At 35.7% G+C, this 20,327-nt stretch overlaps 1 protein-coding gene across 3 annotated transcripts in view; it reads left to right on the top strand.

Annotated features, from left to right (window-relative positions):
- LOC150106811 (nucleoprotein TPR-like) overlaps nt 1-20,327 on the top strand; it is an 826,699-nt gene that overhangs the window by 614,189 nt on the left and 192,183 nt on the right. For all 3 annotated transcript variants that reach the window (XM_090393327.1, XM_090393328.1, XM_090393329.1), the window contains exon 41: nt 16,984-17,100. In XM_090393327.1, the coding sequence (XP_090249453.1) occupies nt 16,984-17,100 (117 nt within the window). The remainder of the gene's footprint in view (nt 1-16,983; nt 17,101-20,327) is intronic.

Consider the following 20,327-nt stretch of genomic DNA (forward strand, 5'->3'; position numbering starts at 1 on the left):
CTTGTATACAGCTAATTTAGTGTTGCGACTAATTTCTCTCTTATTCCGTATGAATTTATTCAATTGACTTCCTACCATACCAGTTTTGTTGATTCTGTTGTCTATGTCCATATTTAATTTACCATCTCCACTTAAAATCATACCTAAGTAGCTGAAATGTTTTACTTGTTCCACAGGTTCTCCATTCAAAACACAGTTGACATTTTCAATGATTCTGCCTATTTTCATTGTCTTTGTCTTTTTATTGCTGACCTTCATACCATATCTATTACAACAGTAATTCAATTTAGTCAGAGAATCTTGCATACCTGTAGCAGATTTATTTAGAAGTGTAACATCGTCTGCATAAAGCAAAGAGCTGACATTAACATCTCCAATTTTGATATCATGTTTAATACCACTTTCCTTCATAATGTGATCCATATAGATAATGAATAACAGAGGGGATAATGTAAATCCTTGTCTCACACCAGATTTAACATTAAACCATCTTCCTGTACTTCCTTCAATTCTAACTGCTGACTTACAACTCAAATAAAGACTAAGTATTGCTCGATATAATGACCCATCGACACCATATAACTGTAGGGTATTGAATAGCTTCTCTCTTGGCACCTTGTCATATGTCTTTTCCAGATCGACAAAACTTAAATACAGATCTTTGTTATATTCCCATGCTTTCTCGACTATTTGTCGTAAAGTGAAGATCTGATCCTGACAGCCTCTATTTGACCTGAATCCAGCTTGTTCTTCACCAAGCTTTTCTTCCACAATTCTTTTCAACCGTTTCTCAAGTATACTTGCATATATCTTACCAGGAACATTCAGTAGGGATACACCTCTGTAATTCTCACATTCAGTTTTATTTCCCTTTTTATATATGGGTACTAGAGAGCTCTACTTCAATCATCGGGAATTCGTCCCTCTGTCCAGGAGGGACGTATTCCCGATGATTGAAGTAGAGCTCTTTAGTACCCATAATTATTCTGAACTATGCAGTGCAGCCACTGTAAGACTGTTATACCACCATACTTCAGCATTTCTAGTCGAATATCATCTACTCCTGCTGCCTTTCCACATTTCAAGCCTTTGATGGCTTTTTCTACTTCAAGTATGGATATGTATTCCTGCATGCATGCCTGGTCAGTGTTTTTTATCTCTGTGCTGTCATCACTGCTTGTTTCATTTAGCAAATTTTCAAAGTAATTACTCCATACTTCAAGGATATCTTTTTCTCCCATTTTCATGTCACCTTTATCATCTCTAACTCCTTTTTCAGCACTCTTTCCTCCATTCCTAAGCTTCTTCAACAACCTCCAGAATATTTTGCCACTTTCTTGATATTTATTTTCTATATTCTTGCCAAAGTCCTGCCATGACTTTTGTTTAGCTTGTTTTACACAGTGTTTCACTTTCTTACATTTGTCTCTGTATTCTCTAAGAGCACATGCTGACTTATTTGCCATGAACTTTTGATAGGCTTTCTTCTTTTCCTTCACTGTTTCTTTAACTTCCTGTGTCCACCATGGAGTTCTAATTTTTCTATCCTTGCAGACAACTTCACCACATGCCTCTCTAGAAGTCTTAAGGGCAATTATGTTGAAAAGTAAAAATAATTGAAATTATAAATTAGTTTATTCCATTGTTAGACCGAGAACTTTTCAGCCCATCCTCATACTTTCATGAATATTACAAGGAACACTCAATAGTGAAATACCTCTGTAATTCTCCCATTCGGTTTTATTTTGCTTTTTTCTTTTCTTTTTCTTTTTTTTTTTTTTTTTTTTTTTTCTTTTTTATATGGGTACTGTAGAACTCTATTCCATTCATCTAGAATTCATTCCTCTGTCCCGGCCTTCTAAACTATGCAATGCAACCACTGCAAGACTTTTATACGTCTATAGTTGAGCATTTCTGTTTGAATTTCATCTACTCCTGCTGCCTTTTTTCCACATTTCAGACTTTTGATGACCTTTTCATAATTCAAGTATGAATATGTAGCATGCATGTTGAGTGTTTTTTTTTTTTTTTTTACCACTGTGCTCTCACTGATGGTTTCATTTATCAGTTTTTCAAAGTATTTGATCCATATATGAAGGATATCTATTTTCACCAGTTCTCCTGTCATCTTTATCGTCTTTAATTCCTTTTACAGCACTCTTTTCTCCATCTGAGCTTTTTCAACAAGCCTCCACAATATTTTGCCACTTTCCTGATATTTATTTTCTACGTTCTTGCCAATGTCTTCCTGTGCCTTCCCACCCCAGTTTTATGCAGTGTTTAGCTTTCTTACTTTTATCTCTGTATTTTCTAAGAGTACAAGCTGACTTATTTGTCAGTAACTTTTGATATGCTTTATTATTTTCCTTTGTCTTTAACTTTCTGTGTCCACCATGGAGTTCTTATTTTTCTATTCTTGCAGATAACATCACCACATGCCTTTCTGGCTGAATCTATCAATGTTTTCCTCAGGGCTTGGCACTAAATCTCCAAGGTTTAGTTCCTGTTCTCAAACTCTTACATTTTTTCTTCAATCATGTTTGTGTATTTTAGTCTGTTGTTCACATCTGAGAGAGCTGCTCAACTTTTATTTGCTTTAAAACTTTCTTACATGTTCTTCTTTTCAATATGAAATTCAGTTTTATCCTGCTCAAGACTATATGGTGATCACTTCCAATTTCAAATCCTGTAGTGTCCTTCACCAGGGAGAAAACATCCCTATCAACAATAATAACATAGTCAATGAAACTTTTCTTATTTCTTGCCTCTTCTCTCCATGTGTATATTTATGCACATTTTTATGTTGAAACAGTGTGTTAGTAATAACCAGTCCATGTCCTGATCAGAAATCCAACAAGTATTTTCCATTTTTATCCAATATTATCTCCTAATTTTGCCAAAATATTTCTGAATATCTGAATATCCTACTCTGCTATTTAGATTCCCTACAAGGACCAACTTTTCTTTTTTTCGTGTCACTTGTTGCTTTCTGTAAAGCCTCAAAAAAATTCCTCCACTTCTACCTTAGTAGAATCTTCTGTGAGACCATAGACACAAATAAGTTACATTATCCAGTTTCCCATTCTGATATTTGCCCACATCACTCTACTTGATATTGCCTACCATTCAAGAAGATTAACCTCATATTTAGTGTTGAATACTATAACTACTCCTTTTCCCTAATTGTTATTGCCTGAATGTAACATTTTGTGTTTATTGCTTAGAAACATCACTTCAGTTTTTGTCACCCTTATTATGTTGATCTGGTACTTATTCAATTCCTCAGCCAGTTCCATTTCTTTGCTGTTCAGGCTTCATATGTGATAGTACTGATCTTGATCTCTGGTGATGTTGAGTGGGGTGTGTTGCAAGATTTGTTTCCGTTTCTAACTTTTCGCTGTTCTCCCTCATTCCCTGGCAAAAAAAATGGGGACCTTGTTTAACTGGGCCCCAGTCAGCATGAAATTCTGTCATGTTGTACCATTATTTCATTTGTGGATTAATTAGCCAATAAGAATATAATTTGTTTTTCTAAATCCCAAATTGGCAGCCCGTCCTCATTCGTTCAGTATCCAGTTAGATACCTAACAGTGTACCTAATTGGTGTGCCACAAGGTGAGGATTGGACATTAGATCAGTAGTCCTGTTCAGTTCCCTGCATTCCTTTAAAGACTATGTGTAGGTCTTCCTCTCAAATATACAGCTTTGACCCTTAACACTCCTTGATTTTTCTTTTGTTTGTCAAATGAAAGCGAGGAGTGCAGTGTGCTGTCATCTGCAAAAACTGCGTATTGCTGCAAAAAGAGCTGAACTCAGTCACTGTTGTATATGAAGAAGAGGGTTGATGAGAAGATAAGGAACCATCCACCATCATACAGTGTGCATCCAGATAGAAAGCTGGCAATCCAACTACAGGAATCCCTGGCACAGACCAAATTATGAGAGTTTGATTAGTAAGCCTGCATTCCAGACCTTGTTGAAAGTCTTGGAGATATCAAGTGCAACCACTTGAGATTCACCAAACTTCTCTATGGCATTTGGCCAAAGATAGGTGATCTATGTGATATATCTGGTGTGCTGATTGGATCACTTCTTTTTCCTCAGTAGGACCGTAGATTCAAATCCTATTGCAGGCAAGGATATATGAAAAATGTATTAAGTTTGTAGATTAGATTCATTACTTCAAGTGAAGCTGCTGCTTTGATTATTCAGATGTCTAAAATAGCTCAAAAAAATATTTAACATTTGGCCTCTAGAACAGGATTGATATCGAAAATCCAGGCAAATCACCTTCTGCCACAGCAAGAACAACTTGCATCTGCCTTCTCTGATATTCCTCTGGAAAGAAATGTAGAATATTTATGCCCATTCTTTATCATCTGCACAAGCTGTCATATTCGTATGGCATCTACAGCAACATGGAGGAGGCCTTAATTTTTACGATAAAATTCAAAAGTGTCATTTCCTTTCCGTTATATCAACCTCTCAAAAACAATGCAGATGATAATCCTTACATAGAAGCCCAATTAATGATCAGCATTATATATTTATTATTATTATGATTTTGAATTTGTTTAAACACTCTGTACTCACCACCTCCGAAGCAAGTTATCATGTGCTAATTATGAGAGAAAAATTTAGCTCTCACCCCTTTCTTGACTGCATTCATTCTCAACTTCCATAAATGTTCTTTTGTCCTCTCACTACACTCCATAAAATGAAAACTTTCTTCTACTAGTATCTGTTATGCCACATTCGGAGGATTGTAGGTCTCTATCATATCACTCTTCTTTCTCCTATGTTGCTAGGGTCCGCACTCTACAAATTCTTAATCTCTTCCACATAATCTACATTCCATAGCTATTCTACCATCTTTAATACTCTCCTTTGCAATCTCTCCACTGTATCTGCATCACTTCCGAAACTAGGAGACCAGATCTTCTCATGATAGTCCAATTTTTGTCATATTCATATCAATCCGTATAGAGGCAGCATGACATCCTTATCCTTACATGCTGATATTCATTTCAGCAGTGCAATTATTCTTTGAGTAGTATATGCAATAACATGTCCCCTGAACTTCAATTTCCTATGTACTAATACTCCAGGATCCCTAGCATGGTCAGTTTCTTCCAACATAATCCTGCCAGTATATAAAGTTATATAAAAAGTATATAAAGAGGATATACACCAGTATATAAAGTTATATAAATATAAAGTTATGCACTTTGTTATAATGAGATATCCAAAGTGCATAACTTTATATTTACTGACATTGAATAGTCTTATTTAGTTTGTGCAACAGATCTAGTACCTTTTCCTGATACACCTGAGTTTCGTCATTCATTGAAGATGTGGTAGTGAGCTTAATGTTGTATACATCAGGTTGATAGCTTTTAGCAAAATGGGTATTCATTAGTTGAACGATCTCCTCTGCATCTGCCACCCACATACCATTCACCTTAAGTAGAATTATTCTTTCATATTCATTCTTTTACTTGCAATGTAATGATAGAATTCTTTTTGGCCATCTTTAGCTTGTAGAGCTAGTTTATTTTCATACTCACACTTAGCTTTCTGTATGATGGTTATAATTTTTCTGGCCTGTACCTTATAATTTCATAATTGATATCATCTTTATGCACATGGTATTCATATCACATCTTTTTCTTAAGAATCTCTTGCTTCATAAATTGCACATCCATTTTACTCTCACTCCTTCAAAGTCTTGGTACACATTGCGATATTGAACCATTTATGTATTTTTTAATACTTCCCATGAACTGCCGATAACATAACAATAACAAAATGCAGTATTCCTTATGTTCTATCCCTATTTATCTTTGTCCACCAACCAAGTCTCACTAATGTGACTTGGTAATGTCAAAATCCAAAAAAAATTGACGTTGTATATTTGGTAGTTATGGTGTACAGTGGTTTGAAGTTCATTGGGTATATTATAAAAATGCAGGAAATCATTTAAATGATTACTTGTTTGAAGAAACATACTATACACTGACAAGCAGAGAGAATGAGGTATACTTTCTTTCTTTATATATATTAGGGTTACCAAGTAATTTTATAAACTTGGTTATTTTACTCCTAATCCCAAGTAAGCAAACAGTTAAGTTTGCGCCTGAACGTAGCTCAAGTCTAAAGGTGGTGCAACACCAGAGCAACTCATTGTAAAGGTGGGTAAAGTTATGATCACTATTCTTAGTATTTTCCATAATGTAAAGCACATCTCACTAAGAGATGTATACTGCAATACATTATGGGTGGGATCATAGCTTTACCCACCTTTACAGGTGGAGCAAGCTTCCTCACTATCCTTGATATTTTCTTATAATGTAAAAACACAGCCCCTAGGGGATGTAATACTGTAATTACATTATGAGGAGTGGTCACTACCCAGACCGGTTTCAACCTTTTTTGAGCTCATCAGTGAGTAGGTAGACCTGGAAGATAATAAGGTTTAAGTGAAAAGTGAAAATACTCACTGATGAGAGTGTCACAAATATATATGAAATCTATATATTCATAGTTCTCGATCTTAGAGTTTTGCTTACTGGCAGTTGAACAACAAGGGATTTGTATCCCCTTAATTATTATTAAGGATGCCAGAAAAATAGCCGTTTGGCTTCCAATTTAAGTGTGGGTAGATTGAGATGCATGTAAGATCCAGGTTCTCCTCATGGCATGTGATAAATATGTGTGGTGCACTACTACTAGGTTGTGCATTTTTAGTAATGTGTTCTGAGAAAGAGAGATGATAAGGTATTTAGGCATTAGTGACTAAAATGGGTTCTTTTCACTGAATCTTGGAGGAGCTATGATATAACAGGAAGCTGAGCTTCTTGTTCATTTGCCTTTTGCTGCACAGTTATCTGTACCATCAGCGAAATGATGATGAGGCAAACCTTTATAACTCCATTATTAACAATTAACTGCACTGGGTATTCTTCAAATAGTGAAGTGTCAGAGTCCATTCAAATTACTTTTTCTTGAGTCAACATAGCATAAGTTTATAGACCTAATTCACATGATTCACTAAATTTGAGTAAAAGTCTAGGAAATCTTTTAAAATTTTTTCTCATCATATGTTTATTTGATGCTGTTCTAAATCATGGTGACAGGAGAAAGAATTCACATTCCATATATCTGAATGAACCAAACATATGGAATGTAAATTAATTTTTATTGTTTTTTTCTTGTGAAGTTGTATAAGTTAAAGAGATAGAGTCTGCTATAGTGTAAATTTGTTATACTGAATTCCCTTTAGCAAATGTCTGAATGCTGTAATTCTGGCAACATTACATGGCATCTGCATCATTAATGCATATTAGCCATTTATAGGTAGGATAGAAAGAATGATAAGCATGAAATTCTAAAGAATATTGTTCGATGATTAAGAAAGATAAGAGTTGAAATCCTATAGGGTTTTCTCAGCTGTATAAAAGTAATGGGATACTGTGAAAAAGTTAAAGAAATTTATTATGCATTTCAAATAGAAATTAGCCCATTAATATTATTTTTTATAAGTCAAGCACTTTGTTACTATACTACTTGATTCTGCATAATTTTGAAGTATTCATCATCATCAAATTCCTGACATGTACCCTCACCAGGATATGATAGTACTACATGAAAAATTTACATCATTACTAACTTCCTATTTACAATTTTCCTCCAAATCAGTCTGCTATTTGTCAAAACTCCAATATTATCATTATCAGATCTTATATTTCTATCGTCTAAGGCACATTGTACCGTATCAATCCACCTATATCTTGGTCTTCCTCTGGGTGGTTTTCCTGCAAACCTGGCAGAGAACACTTGTTTTGCTAATCTTTCCATGCCCATTCTTTTTAAGTGACCATACCACCTGAGATTAGCTCTGATAACGCGTTCCTGGATGCTGACAATGTCAAATTCTTGCTTAATTTCCTCGTTTTTAATATGATATTGCCATTGATGCCATCTGTTCACACCTCTAATCTTTCTCAGGACTCTCATATCTGTGGTCCCTAGTCTTTGGTCAAGTGTTTTACTTCTGACCCAGCTCTCAGATCCTTAAGTTAAAACTGGTTTGAACACTGTCTTGTATACAGCTAATTTAGTGTTCCGACTAATTTCTCTCTTATTCCATATGAATTTATTCAGTTGACTTCCCACTAGCTTTGTTGATTCTGTTGTCTATTTCCATATTTAATTTACCATCTTCAGTAAAAATCGTGCCCAACTAGCGGAAATGTTTTACTTGTTCCACAAGTCCCCGTTCACAACACAATTGACATTTTCAACAATTCTACCTATTTTCATTGTCTTTGTCTTTTTAATGCTCACTTTCATACCATATCTATTACAACAGTTATTCAATTTAGTCAGGGAATCTTGTAAACTTGTAGTTGATTTATTTAGAAGTATAACATCGTCTGCATAAAGTATAGAGCTGACATTAACATCTCCAATTCTGATATCATGTTTAATACCACTTTCCTTCATGATGTGATCGATATAGATAATAAATAACAGAGGGGATAATGTACATCATTGTCTCACATCAAATTTAACATTAAACCATCTTGCTGTACTTCCTTCAATTCTAACCACCGACTTACAACTCAAATACAGACTAAGTATTGCTTGATATAACGCCCCATTGACACCATATAACTGTAGCGTATTGAATAGCTTCTCTCTTGGCACCTTGTCATATGTTGTCATATGCCTTTTCCAGATCGACAAAACTTAAATACAGATCTTTGTTATATTCCCATGCTTTCTCAACTATATGTCGTAAAGTGAAGATCTGATCCTGGCAGCCTCTGTTTGGCCTGAATCCAGCTTGTTCTTCAACAAGCTTTTCTTCCATAATTCTTCTCAATCATTTCTCAAGTATACTTGCATAGATCTTGCCAGGAACACTCAGTAGGGAAATACCTCTGTAATTCTCACTTTCAGTTTTATTTCCCTTTTTTATATATGGGTACTATTAGAGCTCTACTCCAATCATCGGGAATTCGTCCCTCTGTCCAGGCTTTCTGAACTATGCAGTGCAGCCACTGTGAGCCTTTAATACCACCATACTTCAGCATTTCTGGTCGCATATCATCTACTCCTGCTGCCTTTCCACATTTCAAGCCTTTGATGGCTTTTTCTACTTCAAGTATGGATATATATTCCTGACTGTATGCATGTTGAGTGTTTTTTACCACTGTGCTGTCATCACTGCTTGTTTCATTTAGCAGTTTTTCAAAGTAATTACTCCATACTTCAAGGATATCTTTTTCCCCTGTTTTCATGTCGCCTTTATCATCTCTAACTCCTTTTACAGCACTCTTTCCTCCATTCCTAAGCTTCTTCAACAACCTCCAGAATATTTTGCCACTTTCTTGATATTTATTTTCTATATTCTTGCCAAAGTCCTCCCATGACTTTTGTTTAGCTAGTTTTACACAGTATTTTGCTTTTTTACATTTGTCTCTGTATTCTCCAAGAGCAAAAGCTGACTTATTTGCCAGGAACTTTTGATATGCTTTCTTCTTTTCCTTCACTGCCTCTTTGACTTCCTGTGTCCACCATGGAGTTCTGATTTTTCTATCCTTGCAGACAACTTCACCACATGCCTCTCTAGCTGAATCAATCAGGGTTTTCTTCAAGGTTTCCACTGAATCTCCAAGGTTTGTTTCCTGTTCTCAAACTCTTTCATTTTTTCTTCAATAATCTTTGTGTATTTTAGTCTACAGTTCACATCTGAGAGATGCTCAACTTTTGTTCGCTTCAAAACTTTCTTACATGTTATTTTTTTCAATATGAAATTCAATTTTATCCTGCTCAAGACTAAATAGTGATCACTTCCAATTTCAAATTCTCTGTACACTCTGGTGTCCTGCACCATAGAGAAAACATCACTATCAACAATAACATAGTCAATGAGACTTTTCTTATTCCTTGCCTCTTCTCCCCATGTGAATTTGTGCACATTTTTATGTTGGAACATGGTGTTAGTCCATGTCCTGAGCAGAAATCCAACAGATATTTGCCATTATTAGCTTTGCTCTTTTCTCCAAATTTTCCCAAAATATTTTTGTATGTCTCACAATCATTTCCTACTCTGCTATTTAGATCCCCAACAAGGACCAACTTTTCATTTTTCATTGTGTCAGTTGTTTTTTCTAAAGCCTCAAAAAATTCCTCCACTTCTACCTTAGTAGAACCTTCTGTGGGACCATAGGTACAAATAAATCTCATTGTCCAGTTCCCCATTCTCATATTTGCCCACATTACTCTTCTTGAGACTGACTGCCATTCAAGAAGATTAGCCTCGTATTTTGTGTTGAATACTATTGCTACTCCTTCTTTTCCTTGATTGTCATTTCCTGAATATAACTTTATGTATTTATTGTTCAGAAAGATCTCACCAGTTTTTGTCTTTTTTGTTTCAGTCACCCCAATTATATCGATCTGGTACTTATCTAATTCCTCAGCTAGCTCCATTTCTTTGTCATTCAGGCTTCTTATGTTGATAGTACCGATCTTTTACCCTGGTGATGTTGAGTTGGGGTGTGCTTTCAGATTTGTTCCAGTAGCTGACTTTTTGCTGTTCACCCTGGTTCCCTGGCAAAAACAACGGGGGGCCTTGTTTAACTGGGCGATGCCCCAGCCAGCATGAAATTTTGTCATGTTGTACCATCATTTTCTATATTGGTTTAAGCCAATAAGAATACAATTTGGTCGGCTAAATCCCAAATTGCCAGCCCATCCTCATTTGTTCAGTATCCAGGTAGATACCCAACAGGGTGCACCTTTATGCAAGGAACTAACTTACCCTCTTTTTACTTCCCTGGAACCCTGCCGGAGCTAAGACTTATATTGAACAACTTCATCAGGGATAATGCCAATTCTCTTGCATATTCACACAGTACACAGGCTGACATGTCATTCAGTCCCACTGCTGTTTTCACATTCATATTTTTTAATATGCTGTGGATGACACGCCTTTGCAAAATGATCACTCAGCAACTCGACTATTTCGTTTGCCTCTGTCACCTTCCTTCCACAAGCACTGTTTACAGTCATCCTCCCATAGTAATTTTTTTGTCTTACTTGGTACCTAACAACATCTATAAAAAAACTCTTTTAAGGTTACTTTGGTCTGCTTAGCTAATTTTCTCTCATAATGCGATTTGGATTTTCTTACCAAACTAGTCACCCTTCTTGCTAGCACATTGTACTGCTCATGAGTATCCTAATAAACTTTTTCTCTATCCCGCCACAGTGTTTTACATCTTTATATCTCTACCCATTCACTTAATTCTTACTTGGTTTATCCTCCTGACCTTAGGTATGCAGTCTAATACTGCTTCTCCGAAACTTTCTCTGACCACTTCCCATGCACTACTGACAGTCTTTCTCTGTTACTTCTCAAGTAATGCTATTATCAGATCACTCTCTCCAATCCCTTGTCTCCTCTGTAGCATTCTGTTTCATGTAATTATCCCTTAGCAACTGTATAAATTCCACTTCCATCTTTCCATGCCCCCCTCCCTTCCTGCCCACCAGTCTATGTCTCCCATAATAATTGTTTGGTCTGCCTTCATTGTGCTAATCTGCCAATAAATGGGGTTCACATCTTCCTTTGCACCCAAAGGCCTATAGTAGCAGCCAACAATATATTGTTGGGTGCTACCAAGCCTCTGTCTCACACCAGACATCCTCAAATGAACCAATACCCTGACCTGAAATCCTCTTTAACTTTTTTGTAATTCTTCAGCTATCATCAGCAATACCCCACCTTTTGTCCTATTCCTTCTATCCTCCCTGAAAATATAATACCCTTTACATTCAATCCCTGTAACTATGTCAATTTCTGTCAATCAGGTCTCACTGATGCCTATAATGTTTGGCCAAGTTGAGCTGATGAGTTTCAAAATCTGCTTTCTGTTATTCCTGATACTTCTTGCATTCAGGTACATGCATTTCAACCTCACTATGTACCCACAATTACCCTGTGTAATGTCATTACGAACATTCTAGTCATAAACCTGTGAAATTACATTCAGCATTGCATAATTGTTTCTGTATGCACTCTCATTTATCACAGGGATTTACCAGGTACATGCTTGATTGCATCCTCCCTAATATCTCTAGTTTCCCTGGTTTTGCACTTATAAACTCTCACTAAACAACACTTTCTCCACACATCTATGATAACTCCAAAACCATTAAATGTAGTCTGGCAGGCGTATATAAGTTTTGTCCATGAGATTGACACCACATTCTTCTGAACTATGTAGCTCTTTTCATTAATCAGATTTCTCTCGCTCAAAAGATATTCTTAAGCCTATTGGTATAGTTTATTTGTTTCTTCAGTGAATTTTTATTAGTTTCTTTCTTATATCTTTTCTTACTCACCCATTATACTAAAATGTAGAATAGATTTATAACCTTTTATGAGTGGACCTGACATCATATGTGGAGTCAATTTTTACTATATTTTCTTTTGAAGTTATATATGAAGAAGTTTCAATATGTTTTCTTTGCTCTTTATTCTGAAATTTTTTCAACCCAGGAACACTGCTCATGAATTTTATTCAACTCAAAGATGGTGCTTACAGGTCTGCATTATCTGGAAAACTGTGGATGAGTATAGAGTAAGTTGCCATGTTCACAGTAATATATATATAAGGGGGACCGGAAAGTAATCGATTTTTTGAACAACATTTTTAATATAAATTTTATTAAATTAACATTATTCAATTCTATAATCGCCATCATTAATTATAACCTTATTCCAATGACCTACTCAGTTTAGAATTCCTTTTTTGAAAAAAGTTTTTTCTTTGGAGGCAAAAAATGATATCAAACTCCTTTGGACATCATCTTGCAGACGGAAGGTTTTATTTCTTATGCTGTGTTCTAAGAACCTGAATAAGTGATAGGGACCAGGGGCAATATCCAGCGAATATGGAGGATATGGTAGAAGTTCCTATCCTAACTGCCTAATTTTTTCTTGAGTCATTCTTGCAGAATGTGGTTTTTGCATTATCTTGCTACAAAATTACCCCTTTTCGATTGACAAGTGCAGGACGTTAGATTAACAACTTGATATAGTCGCTCTAATTGTTCACAGTAGATGGCTGCTGCGATAGTCTTACCTTGTTCCATGAGTTCGTAATGAATAATTCCATGAATATCCCACCAAACACAATATGTCCATCTTTAGGTGTTGGAATTGGAGTTTGATTTGGAGAAAGCCACTGTTTTTTTGCGTTTATTATTCTTATACAGCACTTATTTTTTGTCACCAGTTATGACTCATTCCAAAAAGGGGTCATTATGTTGTCTGGTCAACAATTATTACTATTATTACGGGCGACTCCAGGGAGTCCTTAGACTCATCGAGGGAGGCCCTAAACATCATGTCCACACAACTATATGACATTCTCACAGTATCTGTCATACCTTGCCTTGAACTCACTTGCTGTCATAGCACCCACAACAGAATCTGGCAGCTTATTCCACTCATTTACCACTCTAAAAGTAAAGAACCTAGCTCTAACACCCCTGCTAACCACACACTCTTGCCCAGCTTCCATAGGTGTCCCTTAGTTCTCCCACCACCAGTCCTGATCACAAAAACATCCTCTGAATTAATCCTATAGAAACCCTTCAGCAATTTGAATGTCTCAATCATATCTCCCCTTTTCCGCCTATCAACTAATTTCTGCAACCCACAAATCTTCAACCTGTTCTCATATGGTTCATTCCATAGACCTGCTATCATCTTAGTCACTCGCCTCTGGATCCTCTCCACCTCCTCCCCATCAAGAAGGAACCGAGGTGACCAAATCTGGGCACAGTAGTCGAGATGAGGCCTTATCAAGGCTCGGTATACAGAGGTACAATAACTTGTTTGTCTCTGCTCGTCAAGGTATTTTTCAATAACCAAGTGAGTTGATGAGCAGATTTAACTACTTTTGCAATGTATCCCCTAAACTTCATCTCCCTATCCACGAACACTCCCAAGTCCATGGCCTCATCAATCTCCTGGAGTACAGTTCCACCAATGTGGTATACTGCTGCTAATCTTTTCACCCCAAAATGCACAACCCTACATTTTGTCACATTAAATTGACATCCTTTCTCCTTATCCCAGAACTCCAATCTATTCAAGTCGTCCTGCAAGATTTTGACATCTTCTGCATTCACTATTGCCCTACCCAACTTTGCATCATCAGCGAACAGATGAACTGTTCCTCTTAGATCCTTCCCTATATCGTTAATGAACAAATTAAACAGCAGTGGTCCAAGAACAGAACCCTGCAGCATACCACTAGTCACAGGCAGTCTTTTGGACTCTACTCCTGAATAAACTACTCTTTGATATCTCTCTCCATCAACCACCCACCTATCCATCTCACCAACCCTATATCCATTCCCATGTGTTGTAGTTTACGGATTAGAATTCCATTTGGTATCCTATCAAATGCCTTAGCCAAGTCCAGCAGTATCACTGTAAACCCATTACCCTTATCCAGTTCAGCCGTCACTTTGTTATAAAACTTGAGCAAGTTACTGAGGCATGATCTACCCTTCACAAAGCTATGCTGTCTTCCCTGTACAGTATCTCATTTTCATCAATCCATTCCTGTATTTTTCCCTTGACTACTTTCTCCAAGACCTTGACAACGACTCCTGATATGCTGATTGGACGGTAATTTGCAACCGTAGTCTTGGATGCTCCTTTATGCACTGGAACTATTCTCCCCTCTTTCCACACCTTCGGGACTAAACCGGACCCGAGACCCAGATTAAACAACGTGGTCAAGGGCACTGATAATTCTTTAGCTGCTTCATGCAAGACCCGTGCCGGTATACCATCCAATCCCACATATGTATTCACATTAAGGTTCTGTAATAGGCTATTCACCTCCACTTCATTCATCACAATTTCCGTATAAACTAATGGTTCCTTCATTTTTTCAATGTCACCACCTGGATGATATACTTTTGCAAAGTGCTCGCTCAGTTCCTCCACTATATCAACTGATTCAGTGACCTCCTTACCATCGTCATTCCTTAAAATCATTTTGCCGTGTACAGTTTTTTTTTTTTCTTGCAGCATATTGAAAGAACTGTTTGGGATTCTCTTTAGCTTGCAAAGCTAGTTTCCTTTCATAATCTGCTTTTGCTTTTTTTACCACACTCGTTACCCTTCTGGTCTGCACTTTTTACCATTCGTGTGCCTGCAGGTCACCTCTTTCTTTAAATTCCCTCCACAGTTTCTTTTTTTGCAGCTCAAGATTAATGGTGTTATTCATCCATTTATCCCCTACTTGTTTTACTATCGGACCCTAGATATACAATCATCCATAACCTCCTGCAAATGCTCCTTGACCACTTCTCATGCTCTATCGACATCCAGTCTTCAGTTGTACATGCCATGACACTGATCCAAGCAATCTCTTAAGCTTGTCATACTTGCCAACATGGTAATTCCACATATACCCTGTCTTAATTGAAAATTCCACACCTTTAGCCACCTCCCAGGTCAAGACCTTATGATCACGCTCACCAATAGGTGGCATCATGGTCATATTCATTACATTCAAATTCTCAGATGCTATTGCCAGGTCAAGCACTTTCACACCCCTAGTATTTTCAATTACATGCTGTCTCAGATAGTTATCCCTTAATAATTGAATAAAATCCATTTCCTTCCTCACATGTGTCCTCTCCTCCTTCCAATCAATGTTACCATAGTTGAAATCCCCCATAATAATTACCCTCCTTCCACTCATTTCATCAATTTGTTTATGCGTACTATCTCCTCCATGAATTGCAAATCGCCTGTCTCTGTGCTTTATTGTTTTCTGACAGTTCATGCGGTATCCATACACATGTTTAAGAACTTTGCCACTCTTATGTAAGTGCTCTTGGACAGTTGACCATGATGAATTAAGTTTCTCTGCTAATTCTTGTATGGTTTGTTTTGGATCTGATTCAACGAGAGTCTTAAGAGCATTATCATCTAGAGCTAGAGGTCTTCCAGATCGAGGACAATCAGAGAGATCAAATTTTTTTCTGCAAATCTCCTAAACTATCGCTGACATTTATTAACCTTCAATACGTCTCCATGAATTGAGCAAATGATTTTGGTAGCCTCGGTAGCATTCTTTCCTTGGTGAAACAAAAACAGCATACAATTACGTAAATGGTGTCATCTTTGAAGTCTGCCATATTAAAAAAAATAATTAAAATGAAAAAAAATAAATCAGATTTTTTAAATAGAAAAGTAATGCTAATATTTAAATAAAAATCAAAGTTAATAATTTATGTCTTATTTAAGAAAAAACAATCGGCTAAAAATTACCTATTAAAAATAATTGATTACTTTCCGGTCCCCCTTATACATACATACATACAGGTAGAGACTTTTAGACTTTTTATTTCCTTCACACTCTGAATATGAAAGAATGTAAGTGCTGCTGGAATGAAGATATTCAATTTCTCATTTATCCATGAAGCATAGAAACTGTTTTTTTAACAGAAAGCAACCAGAGTTTTGTTGCCAAATATCCTAATGTTCTCTGCTATTCTATTTTATTCCCTATATACTATATATGCCTTGCAGTGAAAAAAATCCAAAGTTAATTCGTATTGATATTCTATTTTGAAATTTTACACAGAGTTTAATGCTTGTGAAAATCTTATTTTTATTACCAGTTTATTGAAATGATTACTGATTATATGTTCAGGAAAACAGTCAGAGAATAAGTCTGTCCAACTGGCATGCTGTAGTAGTGAGTCAGATTGTCAAGGTTTCAGATCTTGTTTCCATTTGTAGTATCTACCTAAAAAAATAACATGAGGGATAGACACTTATAAATTATATTTATTAAATAAATAAATAAAATTTTCATATTAAACTGAGCTATTAAGTTCAGAGAGTTGAAATGAAAAGTTGGGTTTTGTTAGGATCCAATGAAGCTGAACCTATTGCACAGTCAGATTCCCAGTTGGGACCAGTACTAAAACCAGCTTCTACTACTACTCCTGTAACTGCTCTCGTCAGTCCACGAATTGAAGAATCAGGCAAGTAAAATATTTCAACTATGTATTGAAATAATCTGACTCTTTTATTGAAGATATAGATATCTTAACTGAGCTCTCATGTGTTAATAGAGGACTTTGATGGCTTAACAACACAAAAGTGAAAAATTTAGAAAATTTAATCCAGTATTTTCCCTAATAGTAACAGTCATTTTTATGGATAAAGATAACTAGATAAGCAAAGTAATTTGAATAAGAATGCAGAATATCAAGCAAGCATTCACATATTTTGACTAAACTCTCTGATGATTATTGATGCAATCCTAAACCATCAAAAGTTCTTTTATTAACATGCATAACCATACACAAGTTAAATAATGGTATCAATTGAGCTTTTCTGCCATGTGTTATGGAAATCCACTATTAATGCTTAATTACTTTTTCCATAATTACATTATAAATGTCTATATTTATTTGACAATTCTAGTTTCTTAAGTAACATCATCAAATCCTGATGTGTACCCTCAAAAAAGATATTCAGGCACTCTGACAGTGCTGCATATTCTGGTGCTTTAAAACTCACGTAAATAACTTAATTAGATAGAATTTGCACATAGGCATAATCAGTACGAGATCACAGAATGGCAGTTAAGCATTAACAGACAATTCTAAAAAGTGCTGCCTAAGTAGCTGATGTAAGATAACTCTAAAAGGTTAAATAATTTCCTAACTTATTTAAATATATATTCAGACAAAATAAAGTTAGGAAAAATTAGCTTATTTAAAAACTACTATCTCCCATAAAGGGGATAGACGTAGACCATTGGATCTCTTTAAGTTAGGAAAGTGAAGTTAAGTTTCACACATTTCTTTCTAAAGCTATTCTATGAGGAACTGACTTTTATGAAGAACTCATGTCTTGTTCCAATGAACTCTGTTTAGTGTTGGTAGTATGTTCTGCAAGTCCAAACTGTTCAGGTTCATGGTTACCTTCACAGCTGCCACTGACCTAGGATATAGCACACATACAGTAACGAATATATCATTTCTGTTCTGGTTTCTCAATTATTTAACAGTTGTGAAGTTATTAAAAACATCTAATGTGTGTAATTAATTGTCAATAAGCTTTTGTTGTGTAAAATGTTTATGTACCCTTATCCCCTGATGATGTAAGTCTTACAACACATGAAACTTGTCGGGTTTTTAATTGTTTATTTTTAATAAACTCTTTATATTAATATGTGGTCTCAATACTGAAAACTACCTACAGAACTGCTTAACCACAGAAACCTACGTTTAAATATGAGTACTTGTTCTAGAGTGGCATACCCTTTAAATTATCACAAGAAGCATTAAAAACATGTAGGTATGTTAAAAAAAAAAAATAGCTGTTTGGCTTTTTATCTTAGTTATAATGTAGGTATGTAGTTGATGAAATGCATAAAATAGTATTAAAAATATGAGCCACTAATACAGATTCTCTAGAGTTCTTGATATAAACAATATGTTTAAGAGGGCTAAAATTTTTTTAGCTTCGTAGAGTTGATAATTTAAAAGTGAACTACTAGCCTTTATATAAATCCAGTGAGCTTTATGAGATCTATAAACTTCTTTTATTTTGTTTGTAAGCTATTCTAGAACCAGTACTCATAATGTGTGTGATACGGATGGACTAGTCATCAATGTTTCTGGCCATCCACTAACAAAGGATGAACTTTTTGTTTATCAAAATAATGTGATTTCACTGTCTCTCCCAATAAGGTATCCCTTATGGACTTTTTTTCATGGTATAAATAGAGAGGTCTTCACTCCTTATCTCAAAAACTGCTAACACGACCTGTTTCAAAAGTGCAAAAATTATTTTTAGTGTCAAGCCTCTGCATACTAATCTCTCTTTCTCTGAATTTTAAGCACTGAAATCACTGAAGAATAATAACAGTTTAATTATTACTAAGGCTGACAAGGAAAAGGCTGCTGTTGTTCAAGATAGAAAAGAATATTAAAAAAAAATGTCTGTTTCTTCGATGCTATTCGACTTACAGGCCCCTCACATCTGATCCTACCTGTAGTCAACTAAACAGACTTAATTATTTTATCAATAATGTTTCTGTTTGGAATAATGATCAAAAGAAAAAGCTTAAAACCTTCTTTTGTCTCCACCTAGATTGTATGGTTTCTCCAAGTATTCCATTACGGCTAATCATAGACCATATAGGGTGTCCCACTTACAAAATTTCTAAATTCTTATCTAATTTACTTGCTACTTGCTAACTAGAAGAATAAGAACTTCTACTTATATAAAAAATAATTTGGATTTTAAAAATAAAATTTCTGATCTTTATTTGGAAGCTTCAGATATTATAATTAGTTTAGATGTTGTATCCTTGTTTACTAATACTCCTTTATGTGACACCATTGAATTACTTCATCATGAATTTCCAGATTTTGTAATACATTCTGGTTATATTCTTTAAAAACAAATTATATCAACAAATCAAATGAACTGCCATGGGCAGTGCTATTTCTCCTACTCACCAACTTCTTCATGGAACCCTTTCAACAATGTATTTTTGATAACATTTCACCTAGACCTACTCATTGGTTCTGAGCATGTGATCAATACCAAATGTAGTTCATTGGAATAAGACTAGTTCTTCATGAAAGTTGTTTCTTCATAGAGTGGCTTTATGAAGAAATGTGTGAAACTTTACTTTACTGTCCTAACTTAAACAGATCCGATGGTCTATGTCTATCCCCTTTGTGGGTAACAGAAGCAAATAAAATAGTTGAGCTACTGAATAACTACTTTGCAGGATTGTATCCTCCAAGTGAGGATACTGTTATGACATATGTAAAAGGAAGAACTGATATGAAAACAGTGGTAAGTTCTTAGGATATTGCAGCATCTCACTTTAGATACAGCCATGTGATTAGATGGGATATCAGCTCTCATTTTATGAGAATGTGCAAGGAAACTGTCAATGACTGACTAGGCCCTTTAACTCTCAGCTCTAGTAGAGTCCCAAGGAAGTGAAACGAGTGCAAAATAATTCATTTGCATATGGGAGGCTCTAAGCCTACAGCAGCAGCAATTATAGACCAATCAGTATCTCAGAAGCTGTGGTAAAAGTGCTGGAAGTGCTCAAAGAGTGAATTCAGGATTTTTGAAAAAGAATGATATTCTATGAGGGACAATGGCTGTGTGAAGGTTCGGTCATGTTTTAGTAATTTGCTGAGTGACAGCTGAGTTGGGTAAGGGGAATGGCTAC

Source organism: Typopeltis vanoorti, chromosome 5, assembly GCF_054136105.1.
Source record: "Typopeltis vanoorti isolate ZY-2024b chromosome 5, IOZ_Tvanoo_1.0, whole genome shotgun sequence".
Taxonomy (NCBI): domain Eukaryota; kingdom Metazoa; phylum Arthropoda; class Arachnida; order Uropygi; family Thelyphonidae; genus Typopeltis; species Typopeltis vanoorti.